This window comes from Rhopilema esculentum, chromosome 14 (genome assembly GCF_057945365.1).
Source record: "Rhopilema esculentum isolate cy_ngs chromosome 14, ASM5794536v1, whole genome shotgun sequence".
Lineage (NCBI taxonomy): Eukaryota > Metazoa > Cnidaria > Scyphozoa > Rhizostomeae > Rhizostomatidae > Rhopilema > Rhopilema esculentum.
In genome coordinates this window covers 1,704,678-1,730,112 of record NC_142828.1, presented here as the reverse complement: position 1 = coordinate 1,730,112, position 25,435 = coordinate 1,704,678, and the positions used below count along the sequence as shown (strand labels likewise).

General features: G+C 36.2%; 2 protein-coding genes across 7 annotated transcripts in view; one reads left to right on the top strand and one right to left on the bottom strand.

The window, feature by feature from the left end:
• Nucleotides 1-642: 642 nt before the first annotated feature.
• Nucleotides 643-25,261, bottom strand: LOC135695915 (uncharacterized). Of its 4 annotated transcripts, none has more exons than XM_065215139.2 (19): nucleotides 22,019-25,261; nucleotides 18,035-18,156; nucleotides 17,148-17,251; nucleotides 16,395-16,472; nucleotides 15,765-15,852; nucleotides 14,426-14,623; nucleotides 14,020-14,143; nucleotides 13,271-13,355; nucleotides 12,846-12,904; nucleotides 12,042-12,140; nucleotides 11,683-11,797; nucleotides 11,455-11,559; nucleotides 9,370-9,429; nucleotides 8,613-8,664; nucleotides 8,334-8,479; nucleotides 3,077-7,918; nucleotides 2,735-2,792; nucleotides 2,085-2,118; nucleotides 643-1,688 (listed from the first exon to the last, which is right to left on the bottom strand). In XM_065215139.2, the coding sequence occupies exons 2-19, from the start codon at nucleotides 18,129-18,131 to the stop codon at nucleotides 1,289-1,291; spliced, it is 6,744 nt and encodes a 2,247-aa protein (XP_065071211.2). In that variant the 5' UTR covers nucleotides 18,132-18,156; nucleotides 22,019-25,261; the 3' UTR covers nucleotides 643-1,288. The 4 variants fall into 4 exon arrangements, with proteins under 4 accessions (XP_065071211.2, XP_065071209.2, XP_065071207.2 ...); XM_065215137.2 differs by lacking the exons at nucleotides 9,370-9,429; nucleotides 22,019-25,261 and adding exons at nucleotides 11,131-11,172; nucleotides 19,248-21,993; XM_065215135.2 differs by lacking the exon at nucleotides 22,019-25,261 and adding an exon at nucleotides 19,248-21,992.
• Nucleotides 17,148-25,435, top strand: part of LOC135695923 (fibroblast growth factor receptor 1) — a 33,927-nt gene continuing 25,639 nt past the window's right edge. For 2 of the 3 annotated variants that reach the window (XM_065215146.2, XM_065215145.2), the window contains exon 1: nucleotides 17,160-17,266. The gene's annotated coding sequence lies outside the window, so the exon portion shown is untranslated. Of the gene's footprint in view, nucleotides 17,267-25,435 lie in introns of all 3 variants that reach the window. The other variant, XM_065215148.2, reaches the window with a different exon arrangement.

Below are 25,435 nucleotides of genomic sequence, written 5' to 3'. Positions count from 1 at the left end.
TTAAGAGTGTGATGCCCCCTTCAAATAAAATTCCCTTTGAAGAGCGAGTTGTTTTGTCATCTTTGGGTGCTTATTGGACAAATTTTCAAATTTTTCAGCAAATAAGGGACTGGCTCACCCTCTTTGTCAGCAGATTTTACCTGTACATTCCCAAGAGGACAATAGCTAGCGATGGCACCAGAGGTATCTTTGGATATTGGGAACTTCATACTACCAAACACTTACTCGGCTTTAAACTTCATATCAAAGAATCCTTTTTCTAGGCTTTGCTACATCAAGAATTTTTTGTAAATGTCGATTAGTATTGATTAGGGTTTTGTTCATAATTTCTGACGTCATCGGGTTGGATCACCTTACCCCCGCCTCCTGCCGGAAAGCCACCTGCATCTCAAGAGTGTGTTTAAAAGGAAAAAATTGAAAGTTATGAACATTTCTATTAAGTTTGATAAACTTCTTTGAATTTTTGGAAAGACCTTGACGAATGATTCTCAATAAATGCCCTTGAACACCGGCTATGTTCAAAGACAGTTTGTTCAAACAACGAATTGATAATTAGTGCAATGGAATATGGTTTGGGAAAATCTTTTTGCTTGAAGATGACGTCATTGACCGCCTTAAGGCATTTTTAATAAACAGAATAAATTTTAATTATTTCTATAAATTTCATTAACATACAAAGGGACGAGAGGTTTTGTATAAAAACATCAGCAATGATTATCTATAAATTTGATCAAAGCTCATCGGAGAAATCACTAATACTTTCAATAAATTAATTCTACGGAAATGTACAAGTCTTTTGATAGGTTGCTTTACCTAGCAAAGAAATACTTCGTAAGTTATTGTTGAACTCTATCGTGTTCAACATTTGACATTCTATCAAGTATTTATTCAATAGAAAACAGGAATGCTATGAATATCGCCTATGTTAGCTACTTCGAAAACTCGCTTGTCTAACTTAATTATGTATGCTTCCTTCTTTGATGAAAACGATTTTTGAATCGATGCATAAAGTTTTAAATGATTTAAAGAAATTTTCCCTGTTACAGAGAATAGTTTCTCATTGTAGAACTTTTATCATCTATCTACGTTTTTTTGCTTATTGGAAGCACTTACTCAAGCAGATGTCTCTAGAATTAGAAACCAACATTTCATATTAACCTTATCTAACCAATTTTAGTTTGGAATAAGCTTGGTATTGACTTGCCAATGCTCATACAAAATTTGCTCATCGAATATATACTTATTCTCTCATTGAAAATTTAAATGCAATCAACACATTGGCAGTAAGTTAGCAGTTCGAGCCATAACTTTCGTCTTTGCTTTCTTGACTTGATCTCTTTCCATCCTTACCACCTTTCTTCTTTTTTCGGAATGGGAGACAGGCAGACAAAAGCAACTTGTTCTTTCCACTATACGCTACAACCATCTCACTGTCCTTGCTTGACTTTTTCTCTTTGCCCTTCGTTGATGATGGGCTTTGGTATTTATCGTCTCCATCTTGCCCACAAGGTGATACCCGCTCCATTGGCACAGGTGTTGAACCGAAATCAGTTGAAACATAACTGGAGAGGTCAAAGTCCATCGATGATGGTGACATGGATGACTGGGTCAAGAGTGAAGAATGCCCGAACAAAGAGGAAGATCGTGCACTGACTGTCGAGGAGGGAGTTTTTCTGGAATCCTCAAATCTGAAAATAGAAAACTATTAAGGATGATATGGAATAGTCAAAGCCTTTCATGGTAACATTAAATGCAAATTCGCTGATCAGTAAGCGAGTGTCCTGTATCATGCTCACTGAATTGGCAATTCTTGATTGACAACCGGGTCAAGCCACTTTTATGTCTGTCGATTGCCTTTAAGCTCACCTTATATTTTTATAAGAACTTTAATGTGATAAATATTTATTAAAACTCAATTCTAATCTCATATCTGATACTCAATAGTGTGTGAATCGAATGGCAGTCGTCATAGGCATTTCCTTCAGCCATATATGATGACGTCATATCGGCCAAGAGAGGCCATAGTAATTTTGCCATTTATTTACATTCAAATTAAAGTGACTTGTAAGAGGCAGTTATCATACCTTACTCTTTGCTGAGACGATTTTGCATCATCACCTGTTAAATAAGAAAAAATCAAAAACAAATACATATATGTATTTAAGAGCTAATTAACATTGTTATAATCAGCTAATCATTGTTATAATCAGCTAATCAACATTGATTATATGAAGTCTGAAAGTTCGACTGGCTTTAATACATTTCCATTACTCGACTCTCAATTATTTCTATTCCATATTGCATTGTTTTGTTTATTTTCTGTGATAACATTCTCTCTTATGATCATCAATCTGATGATTGCCTACTCGTCCCTGCCTTTTTATCAAATTGACTTAAACTGCTTTATTAAAACATAATTATTTCAACGACATTCAGTAAGTTGCTTTAAGGCTAAAGTTGCTTAAAGCTAGCTTATGACCAATGTCATATGATCATCTTATTGTGCAAATGCGCGAACGATTGTTGGTTCTGACTTCCAGGCAACCCTAACAAACTAGTCATTTTAAATGAGAGCCAGGCTTGATGGGATATCTTAGGATTTTGATCTTATTTTCGCCATTATACGGACTTTGCATATATAATGGATTACACATTTCTTTCACAATAACATTTTGAATTAATAGTAGTTTGTTTTTGGAATCGAGGTGAATTGAAGTTTTCATGCAAAACATACCGATCATAGATGTGCCAAGTCTAGGGTTCAGTCTTCGAAATGGAGATGTCGGCTGAAACTAGAAGAAGAATAGGAATCATATCAATCATGTATACGATTAATCATGGTTTAGACCGATCACGTGAATCTGAATCTCGATTTAAATTTTTCCTTAGATATGTTCTGACGTTTCATACTCTGAAGAGTGTCAGACGAAAAGCTTTAGCATATTTCAAAATATTTCTTTTTTACAAAGCCGTTATTAAATTCTGCACCACAAAAGATTGTTTTCCCTTTATGTTACAATGCTAAGGCGCTGAATGACTGGCAAAATTTCAGCCGTTTAAAAGAATGAAAACTCACTGGACTTGTTTGGTCTCCTTGAGCGATGTTTGTTAGACTCGAAGTAGACCGCAGAGTTGATGCTGAAGATGTTATCGAGTTCAGCGATATCTTCCTGAAGTCACGCTCAACTTCGGTTGGAGATAATCTCATCATGACACAAGACAACATTGCTTCCAGACGAATTTTCTCCAGCTTTGTAAGCAGCAACTCTTTCTTCAGTTCAGCATTTTCAATTGCCTGCAGTGTTAGTTTTTCCGTCTTCTTTGCCTGCTCTTTTGACACCAGACTTCGCCTCGACAACCATTTGGCTCCTCCGATATTCCATTCTTCTAAACCTTTCGACCTTCTCTTAGACCCCCGTCTTCTAGGCAGTGTTGCTGGTAGCCTTTCTAGCTCCGACTGCCTCATTGCGAGGCTGTTTTCTTCCTCATCTTCAAAGGTATTCGTTTCTGCGGTCCTCGAGTGATCACGCCTAAAAACTGAATCGGCATCACTTTCTGGTGATGTATTCGTTCCGATTTCTTTGAGGACCGGCATTGTCCTTTCCCCTGTGTTATAATCAGACACGCTTTCATCATCAGTCTGTACTGCATTGCTTTTATATTCAACCCTGTAGGCCGGTGAAGTCCCAGTAGCAATGACCTTAGTGTCGATGTATGGAACGGGGGTCGATGTCTCCAGCGGGCAAGTCATTCCATCATCTGTCGTATCCGCGCAGAATGAGTCGCCATCCTCAGAGTATTCGAAATCACTTGCGTGCCACAACAGGCTTTCCGATTGTTCTTCGTGGACAGCTTGCACCATTGCCAATTGCTCTCTCGCTTTTCGGATCTCCAATTCTAACTCCTCCTTGCATTTAAGAGCAACTTTGTAACTTTCTTTCGAGATCTGCACATTGTCATCACCACTTTCTGTTGTGTTGTTTGCGATGATTTTGTCGAATTCCTGCAACATGTCCTCATACTGACCCTTGACTGTAGACAAAGCTTTTTGCAGTTTGTCTTTTTCCTTTAATGCTAAACTGAAATCAGATTCCATGCTTGTAGACGATGGAGTTGGAGAGATTGACAGCTGCCTTGGAGATAAAGCATCTCCAAGCGAAAGCCTTAATTCTTCCCGTGACATTTGTCTTTCCCGTCCGGGCTGGCTTTGACCACCGTCCGCCTTCCTTCTATGTAGTGCCACTTGTTTGCCAACACTAGCAAAACTTTCTCCTCCACTGAGGAAATCTAAAGCTTGCTCCCTTTTGGGCGATATTATTCTCGGTTCTCCGATGGAAATTGGTCGGTACTTTGTTTCTTCATTGTTCTTGACAATTAATGCTTCTTTTACGTCATCAATGTTGTCACTGCATATCAAACTGTCCAAGACTTTATACTCTCCATTGGAGCCGCTGCTATTGTCTAAAGATTGCGCAACTCTAACATCCTCATTCGTTATCCCAGAAGCGCCGCCGGCATAATGTCTCCTTTTCCGATCATCAGAGCTTTCCTCAACTTTATACGTTCGCTCTGAGCTTTTGCTAGCAGGCTTTCTTTCTGTTTTTGTTGAATCGCTTTCTTCTTCTTTGATTCCTTCGTCGCTGAAATACCTCGCTTCCTCTTCAACAGAGTCTCTATTCCTTTCTCTAGAGGGTTTTTCACTGGTATACGAATGCACCAACTGGCCGCTATTGGTTTCCTTTACCATAGGGATGCCAGTTTCCTTGCTTGTGTCAACTAACTTTCTTATACTTTCGGCATTTTGATGGAAATCTTCGTAATTACTAATTTTGTTTCTTTGGTTTGCCTCGTTACCGGGTACCTGTTCCACTTTACCTGAAGATGGAGTGCTGGGTGAGGCTATATTCTGTGCATTTTCCTCCTCCGATGTTACACCTCTTCCTTCATGTGGTTGTTTCGTTCTTAAATCAACTCGACTGTCAGAATACTTTGAGTTAGGCTCATCTATTGTCGTGGAAGGCCCATTTCCATCGTTAGCAACAACATCTTTCAACTCGATAACTTCTCCTTGCTGTGCGCTTATTTTCAAGTCATAACTCCCCTTAACTTCATACCGCGTTGTATTTTCATAGTTTATTACTTTTATTACGGTAGATTTTTGCTTGCCTTCTAAAACTTCACTGTGACTTTGTAAAATTTCAAATTCTTCATCGCTTGGTTCTTTTTTCGAAAATATTTTTGTCTCAGTAGCAATATTCGAATGAATAGCTGCACCATCTCCATCACCTTCTCCTTTTCTTATCAAAGCAAAGTCAGTTTCAATTGTTTGTTCGTTAACATTTCTACCTTGAACTGCTAATTCCCCTTTTCCAGAATAAACTTCATGCAAGTCACCCGTTCGTTCCCCATTTCCAGAATCAATTTCGTCCAAGTCACCCTTTCGTCTCTCTTTCTTTGCTACTCCCCCCTTTCCGGAATCAATTTCGTCCAAGTCACCCTTTCGTCTCTCTTTCTTTGCTATTCCCCCCTTTCCGGAATCAATTTCGTCCAAGTCACCCTTTCGTCTCTCTTTCTTTGCTACTCCCCCCTTTCCGGAATCAATTTCGTCCAAGTCAACCTTTCGTCTCTCTTTCTTTGCTATTCCCCCCTTTCCGGAATCAATTTCGTCCAAGTCGCCCTTTTGTCCTTCATTCCTTGCTACAATATCCATTGATTTAGGCGTTTCCAGTCTCTGTGTCTCTAAAATGTCACCTTTTTGGGAAACTTTTTCAAACAAACCACTCTCTTTCTCTTCCCCAACTCTCCCCGAATTCCTCCTTTCCCTTTTTAGGCTCTGCTTGTCAATCTCTGTCTCAGTCTTGCCTTCAGATGTCGGTTCAAAGGATTGGAAGCCGCTGTCATCTAAAGATGTTAACCTTGGGCTAGGCCCAGTCTGCTTTTTGATTGACTCCTGTGGATGAAAAGGCCGTTCATCAAAGCGCTCTGTTACCATTGGAGTATTTTTTGTTATTATAGCACTTCTGTTATCCACTGAAGGAAAACCCTCGTGGCTGGATTGTAGAAAATTAACTGACATTGGTAAATCCTGATCACGTGATAGTAAATTCTCATTACATGATCGTAGAACTTTAACTGCTTTTGGTATATCCGGAGAATATGATGGTAATCCCTGGTCACCCGATGGTAAGGTCTCGGTCTGCGGTATCAAAACCTTGTCAAGAGCTGGTAATCCCTCACAGTCTGGTCGTAACCCATTTTTATTCGATGGTAAACTCCCAGAATGTAGTTCTGACCCCAAAGCCTGTATTGGTAGGCTGCGAGGATCATGTGCTGAACTTTTGTCACCGGCAGCATCAGATGGTAAGTCTCTACCTGGAGATGGCAAAAACACTTGTTGTGATTTTACACTCTCGTTTTCTGTTGGTAAACTCTCAGAATGCGCTCTTAAGCAATCAACGTTCGAAGAAAAGCTCTGAATCTGTGATTCCAAACTTTGATTTTGCATTGGTGGACCTTCAGAATGAGAGGTTAATTTCTCAGTATGCGTTGTTAAACCATTATCATTAGGTTGTAGCATTCCTTTTTCCGTGGGAATTCCTTCTAGATTGGATTTTACACGGTCCGTATGCGAGAATAGATCATCTGCGTCAGATTTGATACCCCTATCACCCAATTTTGAACTGTCAACATGACTATATGAAAGATCTTGCTTGGATGCCCCTATACCAAAGCTCTCCGGTGCGATATCTTCAGAATGTGACGACAATTCATCTTCCTTTGACATATTTCCTTGTGTAAGTAAGGGTTTTTCAGTTAGCTGCATATTTGAAGCATAAATTTGTTCAGCGTTACTTTCCACCGCTTTATTTTCAGCCAAAACTTTGCTATCTTTGCTTTTGAATTCAATTGTACTGGCCTCTTCCTTTGTAATACTACTTTCATCATGTATATTTAAGGTATGGTGCTCTTTTTCTAAATGAATTGTTTCCTTTTCTAATTTCCCGTCACCATCAATTTTTGTTATCTGTTTTTCATTCCAGTCTATTTTTTCCATACTAATATTCTCAATAGTTCTTTTATCATTTTCTTCTTTTCCCGTAGATCTCTTTATACCTAAACCATCTACATGTGTAACTATTTCTGCAGTCTTTGCTGGATTAGTTAGTTTATCATCGGTCACCGAATCAACTTCATGAGTAGAGATTCTACGTGCAATCTGGTTGTCATTATCGTCTTTCGTAGACTGAAGACCAAGTTCGCTTTTGCTGTCTAGTTTTCGATCCGTTTCCAAAGCATATTTATTGATCTGAGTTTCACTATTACCAAATTCAAGATAAACTTCTTTGTTGACATGATCTATTTCCTCCTGTAAGTTCAAAGCTCCATCTGTCTGTTTTGTTTCCCAAGAATTTCTCTTTTTATCAAAGGTCACGGAACCAGTATCTTTATTTTCTGCAACGTGTTCTTTGTCTTTGTCTAGACTAGTTGGATGTTTTTTGACGATGTCGTCATGTTTCCTTGAATTTCGTGTCGAAGTGACTGCATCATTAGATCCAAGCTCTTTTTCCTTATGCATATTTGCATCTTCACTTGAAGCTAAGTAGTTGGAATTTTCATCAGTCTGACAGTAGCTATCTGCCAACAAATTACCATCTATAATCTTTTCTTTATCCTCTCTCGCTGAATCATTAAGTGTTTCATGTTTGTTTGTTTCTACTGCCCCTCCCGCAATTTTTCTATCGACGGTGCCATCTTTTTCAATAAATCCATGCGATGCTATGGTTTGCTTAGATATAGCATCTGCCCTGCTCTCCTCTTCCAAACCAGGAGTCATTGTATATTTCTCTTGTGCTTCAGCAGAAAGCTGCTCGTACCTTTCAATTTCCTCAAGTTCATCGCATTCTGCCAGAAAAATATCCTGAAAATTAAGAGAAAATTCATTTTACTGCTATATTTCCTTATTAAATCGAATAAAATATATGCAGATGGGATACAAATATGTGTTAGTATGAAATTACACTGGTGTGAGCAATTAAAACCAAAAAATGTTGTCTTAGGTCATCCTCTCTGCTTTATGCAATGATGGTAATTTAGATAATAGCAGCATCTAGCCATACAAACCTGGTGAGCATAATATGGCATATAGCATAATAAACTGACTCGGATTTCGGCTATAATTTCGGACTTGCCTCTGATTTCTCACCGATTTGACATAAGCCACGAAATATGTAGGTAGATTTATAATCTAATAGAATTATTTGCACTTTACAGACAACAGTCAGGCTAAAAATCTTCAGCTTCAGTATTAAAAGATTCAGAGATTTGTATTTTACCTCCATCAGTTGAAATGAGTCATGTCTTGGTGTTGGAGTTCGGCTTCTTGCCGCCAGCACTGGGATCTTTGACGGCCCTTTCCTCCCCTTTTTTAGTTCATCTTGCATCTTTTTGAAGTGCTGTTTTTCACTGTGATAAGCGAGTTCTTCAAGAAAGAGAATTAGTATTGTATAGAAACTTTTATAGAAAATAGTGAGAATATTTTAGGACCTGTTTGAAAAGGTAGTGATTAAAAAAGTATTGTTTTTCATATGCAAAAGTTAGAGAAAAAAGTGTACCTAATTCTTTCAGCTTCTTTGCAAGGTACTCAGACAATGCTTTGTAATCAATCTGAAAAGCAATAACAAGGCAATGTGACACATTTTGTTTACAATTAGATTATTAGAAAGTGGTTCCTGATTATTGTGTTATAGGAGTTGCTTATATTTGTGCATATTTTCTAAATAATATCTATGTATACCAATTTTCTCATATTTTTATTTTCAATCGAAAATATGTATACCAAATATTAACCAATAGAAGGCAGTGCCATGCTAACACCCATTATTGTTCATTCAGTGACATTCATTACAGATATACCGTAATGCCTCGAATAAGCGCCCGGGCGCTTATTTAATTTTTAAGGCTCCAGGATGGGCGCTTATTCGAGGGGGCGCTTAATCGAAGGGGGCGCTTATTTACAAATAGATTTGGAAGTGACTAAAAAAATAAATGTGTTTTCAATTGAAGCACGCTATTATGATGGAAAGGCAAAAAATGAGAATGAAAACTAAAACAAACTGTATTGGTCATTCAATCTTTCTTGGTGTATTGGTCATTCAATCCTTCCAATTATGTTGTCGTCAAAAATTCGAATAAGCGCCCGTTTCTGAAGGTTGAAGGATAGGCGCTTATTCGAGGGCTGGGCGCTTATTTGAGGGGGGCGTTTGTTCGAGGCATTACGGTATGCAGATTAATAGTAGCAACTCAAGTTAGTTTAGAAGGTTACTGTTAGATTTGGTGACATAAAGGTGGTACGAATATTGCGAGAGATACCTTTGGATACAGGCCACTACCGTGTCTCGGCTTCGTAATGTTATAGACGTGTGCAAGGTGCTAGAAACAACACACAGTGCAAGTAAAATTGCAATCATCCGATGCAAATAGGTATGCAATCAGTATCTACAGATATGCAATCTATTGCTGGGTGCAAAGCATGTGAAAAATGCGTGCAAAGAGGTATGTAATCACTCAGTGTCAGGAAATAAACAATTGATAGGTGCAGAACCTATTTGCAAAAAAGTATGCAGTCATTTAGTATCATTATTAGTTAAAGAGTATGAAATCATATAATAAAAAGAAGTATGCAATCAATATGTGCAGGAAGGTATGGATTCACGTGAATGAATATCACGTGATATAAGTGAATATCAAGTCGATCAGTTGGTAGGCAAGCACGCTGTCAATAAAAAACCTGATGTCATCTTTCATTATGTTTAAATCAAGCAAGCATATTTGTCATTACAGTGATCGTTATTTTATAAAATTTCTCAAGGCTATTGCTATTGTGTTATCTTGCATTTTCTATAGTGACCTTAACCGTAAGACTTCGTCGGTGAATTTGATGGACGAGGAAGGTAATGAATTTGACAAGAAACAACCACTGATGTGATAAATAAAAGTAAAATTTATTGTAGCGTTTAAAGGCCATGTGAGATTTTGTTGTAATTTAAAGGTTTGAAAAAATGACGGAATCTCGAAATTTGCGCTCTAGGTTTAATTTATTTATCATCATTTTATTTATTTTCATTTTATGAAAGTCGTTCTTGTAATTTTCATTTTACATGTAAAATGCCTATCGTTATGCTGTTTATTGCTTCCTCTTGCTAAATATGAGTTTATGAATACTAGTAGCAAGACATTATAATAATTAAGCTCAATTTTCAGTCTGGATTGCAAGACATCATATTTTTCTTCAGTATGCAACTGAAAAGTGACAAACAATACTGGCAATGGTTTCCATAAATCCTCTGGGACATTTGTTTTTTGTTTGTTTTTCAGTGCGGGGTTATTGTTTACGCTGGATCTGTTTTATCGCTCGTTCAATTCGTTCTTTCTGACGTTATGTGACCACGCTGTCCTTTCGTTGGCTGTCAGAAGGTTGCAATAATTGATTTTCTCGTTCGCCATTTGCTGCCAATTCGTCATCCGTAAGTCTTTGTTCAAGTGTCAGAGTAAGTCATTTGCATCTAGCTATTTCGTTTTAACGTGTTTATAATAACTTTGCTGTGTCGCTTTTGAAGTTCATGTATTCTCTTCCTTCATTTCTTTTTCTTATTTCCATCATGTATGTAATAAAGTCATTTAAATCTTGATTTTAGTTCGAACCGTATTTCACATTCATGATTGAAAAGTTTGTTTATCACGTTCGAATCTTTGCAGAAAGCTACCCCGGTGATTGGTGCGGACAGATTCATTAATGCTACCCCCTGCGGGTTACACAGCCAGCTTAGAAGTGGCCTAAAATTTTAGCCACATTCCTCCAATCTATTTTATACCCTTTTCCCATGTAGTTCAACAGCTTTTTGTTAATTGTTTACAACTCCTACTTTGCAACATAAATCGTCTTGTCATGATGCTCATGGATTCCTTTTATTGGCTTGTGAAAGTCAAGTTGATGCTCATCATAGTTTTATTCATTATTTTTAACACTAGATATGAAGGTAAAAGGAATATCCTCCTTTTGAGAATTATTGCTATTGATTTTAATTTAGAATTGATATTTAATTTCTGCCTCTTTGAAAGTTTTATTTTTACCGTTTCTAAATCTGTTTTTTCATCACTCGCCTCTTCAGATGGCTGTAATAAAACATATCAATTAGAAGTAAAATAATATTTATCAATACATCTAATTTTATTCACTGTGTGTTTAAGTTTACTTTTTTATATTATCTTAATGGTTTTGTTTTTATCTATTTTATCTATTTATTTATTTGTTTAGATTATTCATATCAATAAAGCATGTCTGTCAGCTGAATTTTCATTCCATTTCCTATTTGCTGAAACTTAATGTGTATAATCAAGAAAGAAAAGACAGAGAACTTTTCCACCATATCAAAATTGCAAAATCAAGCTGGGTACCTCTATATTCGGAGACGATGTTTTTGTCACCCTTAGGGCGCGTTGTCCAAAGTTCAAGGAACATTTCGTTTCGCTGATAAAACGTATCGAAGATGAAACACATATCTACAAAAAAGACAGACGCTTTTCAAAAACAGGGCGATGTCACACAATTGTTCATTGTGGTAATAATCTTGTTAAAGAAATGTTTCTAAGCCTAGAATTAAATCAAAGGCTATAAATCCTCACCATCAAACTAGCCCTGCTGTTTCCTCCTAGACTTTCTTTCAGAATTCTTGTCAAGGTGGAGTTGCGAAAAGGTACATGATGAGTTCCAGCCGTTGAGAGAGCATGGATAACATTTCTAAAATGAGCGTAAATAACATCAAATGAATAACCTCTAAAGAAATTCGCTTATGCTTTTAAGTGAAAAAGATGTTCGAATTAGTGTAAGTTTTTATCTCTTTGCCTTAAAGGGAGCTTTTTAATGCTGAGTACTTGGTCCAAATTGTAAGCAACGTCGATTTTCTTGGTGCTTCTATCGAAAATGACACCACCTCCAGCCCAAAACCGAAATATAACAAATCGAGGTGTTGGGGTTTACTCACCCTAGTTCTAATAACGATGTATTGATGTATCTTGCTTCTTTCCATCGTTCACCTGAAACACCACTTTTCTTCAGTCTCTCTGATCCAGCCAAATCACATCTAGTCCAAAGAGAAATAGTTCTCACAATTCCTCTTTTCAATTAATAGTTTGAAGAAGAAACAAGAAGTAACACGGACCCTAGTGCTTTCAAAATTAACACATTGTAACATGCGATTATATTGTAACATATGGTATCTTGTAGAAGATGATACATTAAGTGCCAAAAAAGTCGGTGTGATTTTTTTTGGTGAAACAGGGTAACCAAAAATTAATTCCACCGAAATTTTTCGTAACTGAAATATTTCTCTTACCGAAATTTTAAAACGCTATAAAAAACTCATTATACACCGATGGACTTTTGAACTGACAAAAAATTCCCTTGATATTATCTATGCATTCAATAAATATCAATTTCGGCTTCTGGTTCTCCTTCGTCATCAACAAATAATAAGACGTTCAGAACATCTTCTCTTTCGTCCTATACATTCAAGAAACTCGAGCCCTCTATGGGTTAGACCGATGCTTCTACTGGCTGTTTATAATTTCTCTCAATTATATTTCTTTTAAACTTCTATACTCAACAAAACATTTCCTTCCCACCGAAATTTTTCAAATTCTCACCCAAATTTCAAAAATATGATCAAAATGTTTTCTACCCAAAATTAATCCATCGAAATATTTGGCACCGGATTTTTTGGTACTTCATGTATGAATCTTTCTGGAATTAAAGTTTCCCACAATCAATTGAAGTTTTTCATACTTACAAGTAAAGTTTCCCTTTTAAGAAGGATTCTCCAACACTGAGAGCATCTGGGTCGATTTCCTAAACACGATATGATCATCAGAATACCAAAATTGATATGACCAGCTGTACACATTAAGAAATACCAAAATGTTGATTGTGTGGTCTAGTGTGATTGCTACAGCAACTTTTATTGCCACAACAATCAAGAGATAATTTACTGGTACCTTAAGATATAACAAAATCAACTTTCTTTACTGTGCAAAAGAGAACATGCAAATTATACACATGCAGCCTAGAATTGCTTTGAAGACATTTAAACAATAATTTTTATATCTATTTTCATTTATTTTTTCTAACGACATAAATAAACTATAGTTTTTTATTGTTCATAAATCCTGTGCCGCCACATAATATAAATAGCTATTTAGCAATTACATCTCTTACAATCGCAGTTTCTGTTGACAGTTGTCTCTGAATTGCTTCTCTGCTCTTCTTTTTCTGCACTCTAAGGATGCACATAGAGTGTGACCTAAATAACAAAATTAATGGCGTTAATTTCGGTTGTAACAGCCAGCTGCAACATCATTAAATGCAACAGGGAAGCAAGAGGTAAAAAATGATGGGGGTACCAGTTTAACAAGTTTTTAAAACAGTTATGAAATAACGAATTTAAAAACAAATGACTTGATTATCATTCTAAGAATCTAAAAATATCTCCTTCTCAACTTTCCTCCTTTTTAGCTTTCCTCCTTCTCAGCTTTCCTCCTTCTCAGCTTTCCTCCTTCTCAGCTTTCCTCCTTCTCAGCTTTTCTTCTTCTCAGCTACCCTAGATTCGTACCGTAGCACACGATGCCTATACTTTTACAGTAATATCATTTTTGTGATCTCATGTACCGCATGCTTTGATGTTATTCTTAGATTTTTTGCGAACACAAATTTGTATTGTACAGTGCTACTGAGACTCTCTATTCTAGTTCTACATTGATAAAAACTTCAATGACATAAAATATTTAATTATTTTTACTGGATCGCTGGAATTGAACCATTAATTCAAGGTCTCAGTTAAAATCTAGCAATATTATTTTTTAAGTATATTACTACGGCACAGCTTCATTCATCCATATATCACATTGTGCAGCTACTGCATGTGTCTCGTAAGGCTACAAAAATGGTTGCAAATTCTTTGTTCGTACCTGCTGGACGATCGAACCATCTTTGTCTCGGCCACATATAGCTGCCTTCGCCCGTACTCCAGTAGAGACTCGGCATCTTTCGTCGATGTTATGATACACTCAGATAGGCCTTCAATCATAATACCTTGCAAAAAGGCAATGTGTAAACAAAGTTAATCATTATCCACTTTATAAATATGGCCAATAGAAGTTGAAAGAAGTCGATAGAGAGAAGATGCATTCAACCACACTTGATTGATATTGCTAAACTTGACAGAAAAGAATCTCTAAATGGATGCTACTTTAAAATTGTTTCATTGTTAGCAAAAACCTGTGGATGCTGAACAATGGTCAAAACAAAGACTGGTATAAATGTATAAGGCTCGTGTGATGAAGGTGGAATTGTAAATATCTTTGAGGTACCTACCTTCTTCCGGGTGTTCTCTCAAGTGCAGGTCAGTGTCTTTCGCAGAATCAAGAAGATCGTAGATTCTTTCATGATAAATCTGTAGATACGACAGATTTACAGAGAACTCGAAATCCTTGTCCGCGTGGATGCGCTCAAACAAGCTGGCAATCGTGGTATGAATTAACCCGTCTTCAGCTTGCACTGTAAATGTCTTACCTGGAAAGTTTAGGAATCAATCAAACAGAAATAGAAGATATGATTTCATCAATAATAAGATTATTTGAATTTGATCAGACATAAAGTAATTCTAAAAATAACGGGAACTCAAGTTGCGAGTAACTATAATAGCTCTTTAATCTGAAGATAGCACGGAAAAGCTGAAACAGTACTGATTTATTTTCGTCCAACACTCCTCAAAGTATAAACACAGGAGCCTATCAAACTAGAAGCTAAAAGTAATCAGAACTTTATGTCCTGGAGCCGATGAAAAATAACATAAGAGAGATATGCATTTTGGTAGGTAGGTCCCGGTACACAAACGCATGACAATTTTGCTTTTACCAAAACGTACCCAAGCTTTTAAAAAACAGGGAGCCGAAACGAATAGTGGGATTTAGCATGCGAACCGGTCTGGGAACACAAATGTTCTGGTTCATATTGCTCAGAATGTAAAGAACAATAAAACTATTCTAACAACGGGGTACTAACAAGAAGCGGTGCTGTGACTTTCCTTGTTAAGAGTATGCAAAAAGTACAACATTAATGGCAACTCAAAAGTTTTCTTGATTGAAAAGTGTGAAATTTAAACTCAAAAAGCATTGTGTTCAATTTGTTAATTATAATGTGTTATAATATCGCACTACGATGAAATCACATGATATGAAACACTTTGCGTTTCACAGTGTTACACTTTTGCATAGGGTACCAAAACGCATATTAAACCGGCATTGATTGGTTTCTTGTTTTTGACCAATCACTTAGGTGAAGCGTCCAAAAGGAAATACGAACTATTTCTATGGTCTGCACATATTTTAATCTTTTGTTTTGATGTAGAGAGATTCAGTGTGAGGCTCATCCTTCTTTTTACGTTCCTTTCGATCCACACCTTAGTGTTAATATCTGCTTACCTTTAATCATTGTCCAACATTTCACATCAGAGAAACGTCGAATGAAAAGTAATTCAGTATGCAAAGGGTCCATTTTCCGTGCTTTCTTTCAAATTTGTTGGTTCCATAGGCTTACTTGGAGATCTCTTATCATAATATTAAGCTTTTACTATTCTTTAAAGCATTTGGATTGATGAAAGAACATGTTTGAAGCTCAGACAAAAAGAATTTGAGACCAGATGATTGCTTACCAGTGCCTGTTTGACCGTACACCATGAAACTACCATTGTACCCTTGCAGAACAGACTCGATTAAAGGCGTTGAAATCACACGACACACCTTCAATGAAACAACAGTCTGGGTCAACTCAGTTTGAAAACATTGCAAAGTACTCCTAGCATATTAGAAACTGTTATGTTCTTATCAAAATACGATATGCTTAACTATGTCTTCAATATCATGTTTAAGCAAATAAATTTGTTTGATATATGAATTACTGCTTAAGAATTTCACAATCATTTGTAAAGTGATCCGTATCATGCAGTAGCTAAGAGTGTTGTTGAAACAATATTTCAAAACATTCTATCTTACAAACTCTATTTTGCTATGTTGTTCCATCGTAAAACTGTCTTCTCGACACATTAAGAGCAAGCACCGTGTATCTGTCTTTAATTTTTTCTCGGGGTTTATTATAAAACAAGCAGCTATAGTATATTGTGTATTGAATTGCAACTTCAGAGTCAAGTTTTGAAAATAATAATGCTCATAAATATCATATCTAAAAAAATTTTAAAAATTTCTAAGAAAAAAGCATAATAATTATTATCATAATTATCAAAATAAGAAAAAACACGACTATTTTATCTTAGCGAAATTTTCACCTCCTTGTTTGTTGTAGAAGGTGGGAACACGTAATCAAATCTGTAAGTCGTTTCTTGTTTTGGATCAATCAATTTTATCTGCAAAAGAAAACTTTCAAATTAAGTTCTAGTCTAGTGTAAAGAAATATTTCAAAATGAGAATTCAAATTTGTTCAGTGATCTCTTTCAAAATAAGCTTGTTGTATGTGACCACGTGACCACTCGCTGTAAACTGTCTTGCTTTTTTATTGCTGCGGTAAATGGCCCTGCAATAAGACATCTATCGTTAAAATTTAAACTAAGCAAACGTGTAGTCTTTTTGGTGTATGAGTATTGATGTAAGGTATGCATTTCTTAGAAGTTTCACTTCCTTTTTTGTTGCGAGCATTGTAGAATTTCGCAGGCGTTACTTCATGTTAAACGCCACCAGCTAGTTGGATATCGCAAAGATTTCATAAAAGGAGTTTGTTTCTATTGGGGAGAAAAATAAGCTAAAATCTACTTGGGCTGCCATTGCAGTCAGTAAAAGAGCACTCGAAATGAAGGTAAATTCCCATCTTCTTTGGCTGCCACGAATTCAATAGTAATCTTATTTTTCCAGACAAATACTTATTTAAATAAAATGAAATAAGAGCATTTTAAGCTCTAAACTTTATACATCATACAATCATCCCTGATCAATCATAGTGTCTATGTAATTAGCTCTTCAAGATAATGTTACTATAGGAACAGCTTCTAACAGATGCTACTTGTTCTGGAATTCTAACATTTTACCTCTCTGTCCGAAGGGAATTCAAGTGGTGACGCTGATTCGCTTGGTTCTGTTGCAAATGATGTCTCTGACGGCCTCGCTCTCACGAATACTTGCACCCTTGTGTCTAGGTGTGATAATGGTATGTTCATCAACATTATTTGTATCAATATTATGAAATTAGATATTAATAAAATTTATTAAAAATATCGATCAATGATTGAAATTATAAACTAATCTTTATCTATCAGCAATTGATGTTGTATAAAATCGCAAATACTGCCCCAATATTAACCCATATCTTTATATTTATAATCAGACGTTACTCCAAAGTTTTGCATCATAAATCCTATACAAAACTGGATACATCTCAATGTCATTCGATTCATTTTCGAAACTTTACCCAATATTACACTTTAAAGCAGCTATTTCTAAGCACTTTTGATGTCATTTTCATTATTGAGCTGTATCTCTTACATTGAATATCAAGGCGTCGGCACAATAACAAGTAAGACCCTAGATAGCAGTTTGGTGAACCCTTTTGGCGTGCCAAGGAGGCCTGAAACCTAAACAGAGATTACAATGAATCAACAAAATTTTTGGTTTGAGTTTGGAAATTTTTAAATAATCCGTCACTAGAATCATTTGATATCAATACTGTTTGCGCTTGCGGGGAATACATGAATATTCGTTTATAGAGACAGGGACACAGAATATAGGTCCAAGGGGTCAGGGCTCGAGCCGCTTGAGGAGAGTCGCCAACCCTCTCTAATTCAAGGGACAGGAGTCACACGATGTGGGTATGAAACTGTTCGATAGAAAATATTCTCATTGTTTCAAAACTACTTTTGGGATGCTAGGCAGAAACATAGACAAATAAAAGCTAGTGACAATAGTTTTAACCGTATACCTGGTCTGACGGATGACTGGCTTGAGCTGACCGAATTCGACCTGGAACGACGTCGTGACTTTGGAGTTCCGGATCTTGACGTCGAATTTGAATTCATCTCTTCGTCTTCAGGAATCTCTAGCCTAGAATACGATGCACAAAGTGCAAATTCCTGTGATATATGGTATGTGATATGGTATGAAGTTATATAGCGAAACATCATTGCGTAAACAGCCATATTAGCATTTCATTTACCTCAATATAGCGGAACCCTCTGTTAGCAACACCTGACAAGAGTTAATGTCCACTACACTCTTTTTTCATAAGAACCAGCTCATTTTTGGCGAGGCTCGATGTTCTCGTATTTTGGATAAATTGAGGCTGGGGTTTCTTTAATGTTTGTATTCAAGCTTTGATTTTTCTACCTTTATTCACTATAAGTCGTTTTAAAGACCACAAAGCTAATAAAGTTACAAACAGAGACGAAGTTACAGAAGTTTGATGCAGGAAATCTCGTAAATAGATTTGTTGATGTCATCACTTGATGTTTGAAGGCCCCCTGAATAATTTACGTTCCCAAACCTTGGCCTACTTTTTATTCTAGTGCCTATCAAAAAGTTACTTTTAACGAGAAAATGCCATTTAAAGGATCCCTGCTTAATAGAACTCATATTTTGCAAGTTGTTATTTATATCAAAACCAAACACAGAATAAAGCTCATCGATATGTCTGAAACGATATGGAAGAAATTAAGAGATTATTTGTGCCTAACACATGTTTTGATGATGGTTCTAGCTTTGTCCCTCAAGTGGGCTAGAAAATGTCTTACATTGATTCTTAAAAATGTTCCTCTCGCATCTTGAGTACGCTGCTCTTTTGATTACCAGGTATAGTAGTAATATGATAATGAAGCAAGCAATGCATTTCAAGGGTATTTTTGTGTTCACTTTCTAACTATTGAAACGTAAGAAAATACAAACCACATGGGAAGGCATTTTGCAAAAATAAAAATCCTATAGACTAAAATACAAGTAATATCTTGGTACGTCTTTAGGTAGTGTGTTGCTTTTTAAAGTCCAAAGAAATGTTTTCTTTATTTCCATAGCAAGCCTTCAGTAACCTTGATTACATAAAGAAACGAAAGCTTAAGCGCCTTAATGAAAATCGAATTTTCTGTTACGATAAACATTAAATGAACGATGTTTAATGTCGATATATTGATTCCTGGTTGTACCTTAGTGTCTCTCCATTTCTGTCTTGTAATTCAAACCACATCTTGCTATGTCTCGGAACCTTTTCAACAGCTTGTAGAACTTAAGAATTTAGTTCATCTCATTCCTTGACAGTTGTAGCTTTTTAGTGTCTAGTGCTTGCAGATATTCAATCAACCATAAGACAGACGCAGGCCCGTGTTTTTCCTGCGAAATATCTGATTCGCCGGCCTAAGGCTCAGACAACTTAAATCGTGTATTATGCTAATTTTGTGGGAGGCTTTTCCATATTCACAAAACAAAAATCCCCGTGTTAAAAGATTTGCATGAACATCGGAATAACATAATTTGTTATTGTTTACATTTAAAGATCTTAGTATATTCGGCGCACTCGTTGTACTAAATTATAAAATTTTCATTAGATTTGTTTTAAATTGAAGCTAATCATCTTACAAAACACCTTTTTCATAAAGATTTATTGTTAGCCTCTCATTTATATTAATCAAAACTTTCTCATAGATCGACCTTATTGGTTGAAATTTGTTTTCTCAAGTTGTAATAAAACTTTGAGGTTGCTACTATAAATTAATAGTTTTCAACGACTGAAAATACTTCACAGAATTCGTTTTATGATTCTTGTAAGATTTAACTTGCTGTGAGCCCAATATATATTACATCTTTTTGACGAGATTCTCAAAGGGGACTGGATCGAGATTGGAGGAGAAGCTGTTCGTCGGATAGAGTTCGTTCATGCAATTTGTACTGCACGGTATCAACATCTTTTAGTTTTTGTGTAACAGGTAGAGAAGTATTCTTATTTTTCGGGCAACACGCGGGTTTATTAAACCAATGTCCAAAGATAAATCGTCATCCTGTTGTTTTTTTGTAAAAGTAATTGAACAGAGCTCTAACAACACTTTTTTATGCCTGGTCGTAATGGCTGATGATAATTCAACATGTATCAGTCATAAAAACACCCTGAGCAAAAGTTTAAATTCCATTTTAGGTCAGTATCGATCTACCCTTAAACATCATCTCTCAGCTCTATGTTTTGCAAAGGGCTACTTTATGCTAAAGCGTGATAAGGCGATGCACCAGACTCCCATCGATGTTTCTTTGCCTTACTTTTTCCTGTTAACCTAGAGGATGAGATGATTAAAGATAAAGATATCCTAAAAGAACTTGTTAAAGGATAAAATTCGCTAATTGTTTTAACAAGGACATGTGACGAGACTATAGCCGCAAACAGCCAAAAAGTGGATTTTGCTAATTGTGATTGATGGGAGATTTTAACGAAAATTTGATTAATCATTGAATGTATTAATTTGTAAGGGTTGAAAACAATGTTTTACCTCAACTTTTGCTGATAACATTCAAATGAAAGAGAGGGCAGGTGTTGCAGGAAAGCAGGTGATTACTGTACTTTAAAAACAAGTAGTAGCTAAACCTCAGCGTTCAAGTTTTGCAATTCCACAATCAACGTTTCAGTTCGGTTACTGAAGACCAAAGTCTAATTACTGTTGCTTGGGAAACTGTAGCTGGTCTTTCAGAAGAAGGCCCGGCCACAATAATCATGTTGCTAATAATCCTTTACCGTTCTTTGCATAATTGTTTCCAACACCAACTTTCTAGGCATGGACTAAACCTATCGTCCTAAGTTTGAGCATATTTCCATAATTAAATTTAAAACAAAATTTTAAAATCCATTCATCACAGGAATTTCCCGAAATTTTTGTTTAACATTATCTTATGAATGCAGTTGTACCCTTGTTGCTCAAAACATGTTTTCCCAAAGCAACTGCAACAACTATCATGCTGGGCTTGCAACAGGTCAGCGCAAAGGGGCGTGGTAAACAGTGATCTCGCATTCTCAGCGTCATTCAACATGCGTAAAATATTAAATAGGCGAGTACTCTAACCGCCGATTCAGGGAAGCTCAATCAAAAGTAAATTAGGCCCTTTCGCAACCTCATTGTGCTGTAATCAATTGCTGGTGCACCTCCACAGCCGTGAATTTTTATCAAGTCATCATCAGAGTTCTCCAAATATGTTTACAAATGTCGAAAACTGTTTTGGTAAACTTTCTTGTGTTTCTAATACTAAGTTTCGTGCAGCTGTACAAATCTCATATCTTTTGAAATTTCACAACGCCATATTTAGCGCAATCAAGATCATCGAAGCAATATATGTACAAAGGTTTTCCCTTCACCTTAGGGTCAGAGCTTTCGATTAGGCCATTTTCATTCTTGTAACAGCCTTTTATGCATTTAAGAGCACCTAAAGCATATGTTCGAAATTGTAATACATGCAAGAATGGAACAACTGTTATCCTAATTTCATGTTGACTTTGGAAACTGCATTATTTCAACACTGCCTTTATCATAAAATATCATTTGCAAACGCAATATATGAAACGATATATACACACAAAATGGGTTTTCAGTTTTCTTGAGAATCAATAAATTCTATGAATCATTTCCGAGTTGACTTTTCAATAAAGATAACCCCGTCGTAAAAAGCAAGCAAAAACTAAGAAACTAGTGAACAATTAAGCCTTGCTGAAGAGACCCGGGTCATGAATTGTGGCTCTAATTGCTTTCAAGCCAACAAGATTTGTTTGTTGGAAATTTGCAGTGTAATCGAACGATTGAAATACAAATATGTTTCGACGTCCTAACCACTAAATACTTCCATAAATGCTTGCAATTTAACTAAATCAAGAAAATATTTACGCAGGTATAGCAGCTGTCACAAACTAACATTGCAATGTGCACAAAACTGGAGTATTTCTTACCTTTGGCAAATATTTCGTCAATGTGATGGAATGCCTTGAAACTCTTCAAGGTAGTTAGGCGACATCACATTAATACAGCCCGGTTACCAAGCCATAAGCACTGTACTCGGGCATTAATGAAGGCGAGTTGACAATATACGACTTTTCTGTGCTATTCCAGTCTGGAAATGCTCTGCGACAGGTAATACTTTGAAACCCGGCCAAGTCAAAATATCATTTCAATGTTTGACAGTGTTTTATCTTGCATGATCGAAACGTACCTGTTGTTTTGTGCGGAGAAGGAAACACAGACCACTCTAGGCTATTTCTCGAGAATATTACTATTAATTATTTACAACTTCCATCCCAGACTCAGCTTGAGACAATAAAATTAAAGGCTTGAGTACTTAAATATAAGTCTTTGTCCTCGCTGTTAAAGCCAAGGTTGAGTCGGTTAGCCCAAAAGCGACCCCTTGAACCTTTCTGCTCTCTTGCGCAAGTTGCAACTAATATTTAAAAGGTTTAAGTATGGGTAATGATATACCAGCTATAGATTTTAAAGATTTATAGCGTTGACTATTGTAACCTGTCTTTTATAAAATTTCATTACGATGACTAAGTTTGCTGACATGATATGATAAATCCGAAAGTGCATTACCAGCCATCAAAAAGGCCTAAACAGCCCTCGAAAACAACAACTCCTACAGAGAATCCATTGAATGATACCATTATTCAAAAACATAAGCAAGATTCAGTTAATTATACAGGCTCTATATCAGTGGCGGATTTAAGGGGGGCAAGAAGGAGCAGTTGCCCCTCTCTCACCGAGTTGAAGCAAGTCTGGCGCCCCTTTTTTGTAAATTGTGCGCCCCTTTTTAAGACTTATAGGTTAATTTGCTTCAAGGATTACCTCAAAGTATACAACAATTGCTGTGAAAATTTCCCTGCAAAGTGAATAAAGAGCCTTCTGTCAGTAGTTAGGGTCTGAAGTTGTTGTATATAGCGTACACTCGTGAATATTTTTCAGCGCCCGCACTACCAACTGTCCCTCCTTCAAATTTGCTCTGGATCCGCCCCTGCTCTATAACAAGAGATGCTTTCACTCATTGAATTTATAGGTTCTTTGAAACTTTTTAAAAATATAGGATTCCCGACACATCATGCTTTTACAATACCCAATGGATTTAATACTGCATATGAGGGGATTTTTCCTCTTGATAATTTCCAACAAATGTAAGTGAACCACAAGGCTCCGATCCCCGTACTTCTAATAGGCATAACTTCTCTCTTGTTCTCCCGATAAAAACCCAAATGATGAATTATGTCATATTGCAGCTATAAATTATCGTCTGATTTTCTTAGAAAAATTGAAAATTAGATTTCTAGCTCACAATTCTATGAATGAAAGTTTGTAGGGCATACAGAGCGAAGATTGTTGTGGAAGTGGCACCCGTCCTTAGGTCAACACCTCTTGGTAAATTAGGAATGAATTTTGATCCTCCAAAAGAATCAATTACAAGATCATATTATACCTTCTCAATCGTCAACTTTAAACGGAGACGTATAAACGTGCAGCCATTGTGTTGCGACGGTGACCAAATGTGAATTTAAATACTTATTTCTGTCATTGCCGTAGCAAACCAAAGGCTATTCTCAGAGTGAAAATCTGCTTTAAATGATGGGCCAATTTCCTGTCTGTCTGTATGTACAGCTCCAGGCTTTGATACATTTTCGTACATTTTCCTTATAAATTTCCAGTCTAAAATGAAGTTGTGTATTACACCAAAGTTATGATAAATCAAAGAGGTGAATAGGTATTCCAAACTTTTTCCACGGATACTTACTCCCACATTTCTTAGAAGTATGTCGTCTCCTTCTAAGAAACATCTGTTTGTTCAACTGTACGACGTAGACAGGACTGTTGCGATGTAACAACATATCCTGAGAACTTTCTTGCTTTCACTTTCAAGTTGTGTAATTTACAAGTTAAAGGTGAATTAAGGTCGTCTATTGAGACGAAAATGAATTGATCTTTTCTACACGAGGTCAGTTCCTTATAATATCAATGGAACACCCAACTGCTTCGCTTAATTCTTCTTCATTTTTGATAGTAGAGTAACAGCAGTTAGGCTCTTTTCTCTCCAAAAATTAAGTTTACCATTATAACTTTAGTAAACATAAGTTGTTATGTTGTAAATGAATATTACTTCAAGAAGAATGATAGGAAATTCGAGCGTGAAAATAGGATTCATTGTTTTATTTGTTCTAGCACTGATTGAAGCTACATGTTTGTAATGTGTGTAGGTGTGCAACAAGGCTCTATGTTGGGATCTTTCTACTGAATGGCAATATGTATTTAGCCAGTTACACAGACTAAAGCAGACGCATATTGCTGCAGATTTCTCTGCTACTAACTCTTAATGGGGTTGAAATGCAAGAAAACTTTCTGTTAGATCAAAATAGGATGGAAAATATGTGTATCGAATGAAAACTTTAAAAAATAAAAGGGTTTAAATGGTTTTAGATGGGAAATTACTGGATAATCACATGCAAGCATACATGAATTGGAAGTTGATGAGACAATCTATGTGCCACCAAAACATTTAAAAAAACTTGAATTTCAACATTTTCTTCCTGATTAGCCCGACTCGAATTCGTTTCCTGTTGAATGCTGCTGTGTTTGGTCTTAAGAGGATCTGGTACCATGGTTTTCTCATTGCTGCTCCAAATTCCCGTAAACACGTCTCAAATTATAAAGCATATAAAAAACCCGACTTAAGTTGTAGGATGAACAGTTCAAAGGAAGATAGCCGAACAAACCAAAGGCTTGCGAATGTTCTTATGGCTAAATTTGCATCACTAAGCCATATTAAGGCCACTTAGGACATGCGGTATTTGCAAAAGACGGTTTTTCAATATACTTTTCCTTTTGCTGGGTTTTTGCAACTTGGATTTGTATGAAATTAAGTCCTTATATATCATAAAATCGAGTTTCAATCCTTGATGACTCCTTTTTTGGTTTTTTCCAGGTTTCCAGAACCTCTTGGCGGCCCTGAACATGTTCTCCCGTTTTCTTAAAGCTCCCCATTTCATATTTAAAGAAATACACTTATACACGCCTTTCGAAACTACTTCACTAGAGTAAAACACAAAGTTTACTCGTGCCGACGCAAAAAATATTGTTTTTCCCAAAGTACAATCCGAAGCAGGCAAGAAGGTCTTTTACTTTCAAAAAGCAAATATTTTAAATAAATTAACAGATGAAATAAAGTGTGAAACTTCAATTTTAAGATTTAAGACTTTTTGTAAAAATTTAAACTTTGAATTTTAAGACTTCCTCTTCATCATGCATATATTTTTCATTTCGGTAATCGGTAATCCATATTTATTTTAGACAGGTCCTTTTGCTGATGACAGCATGTTGTTGCTGACCAAAGT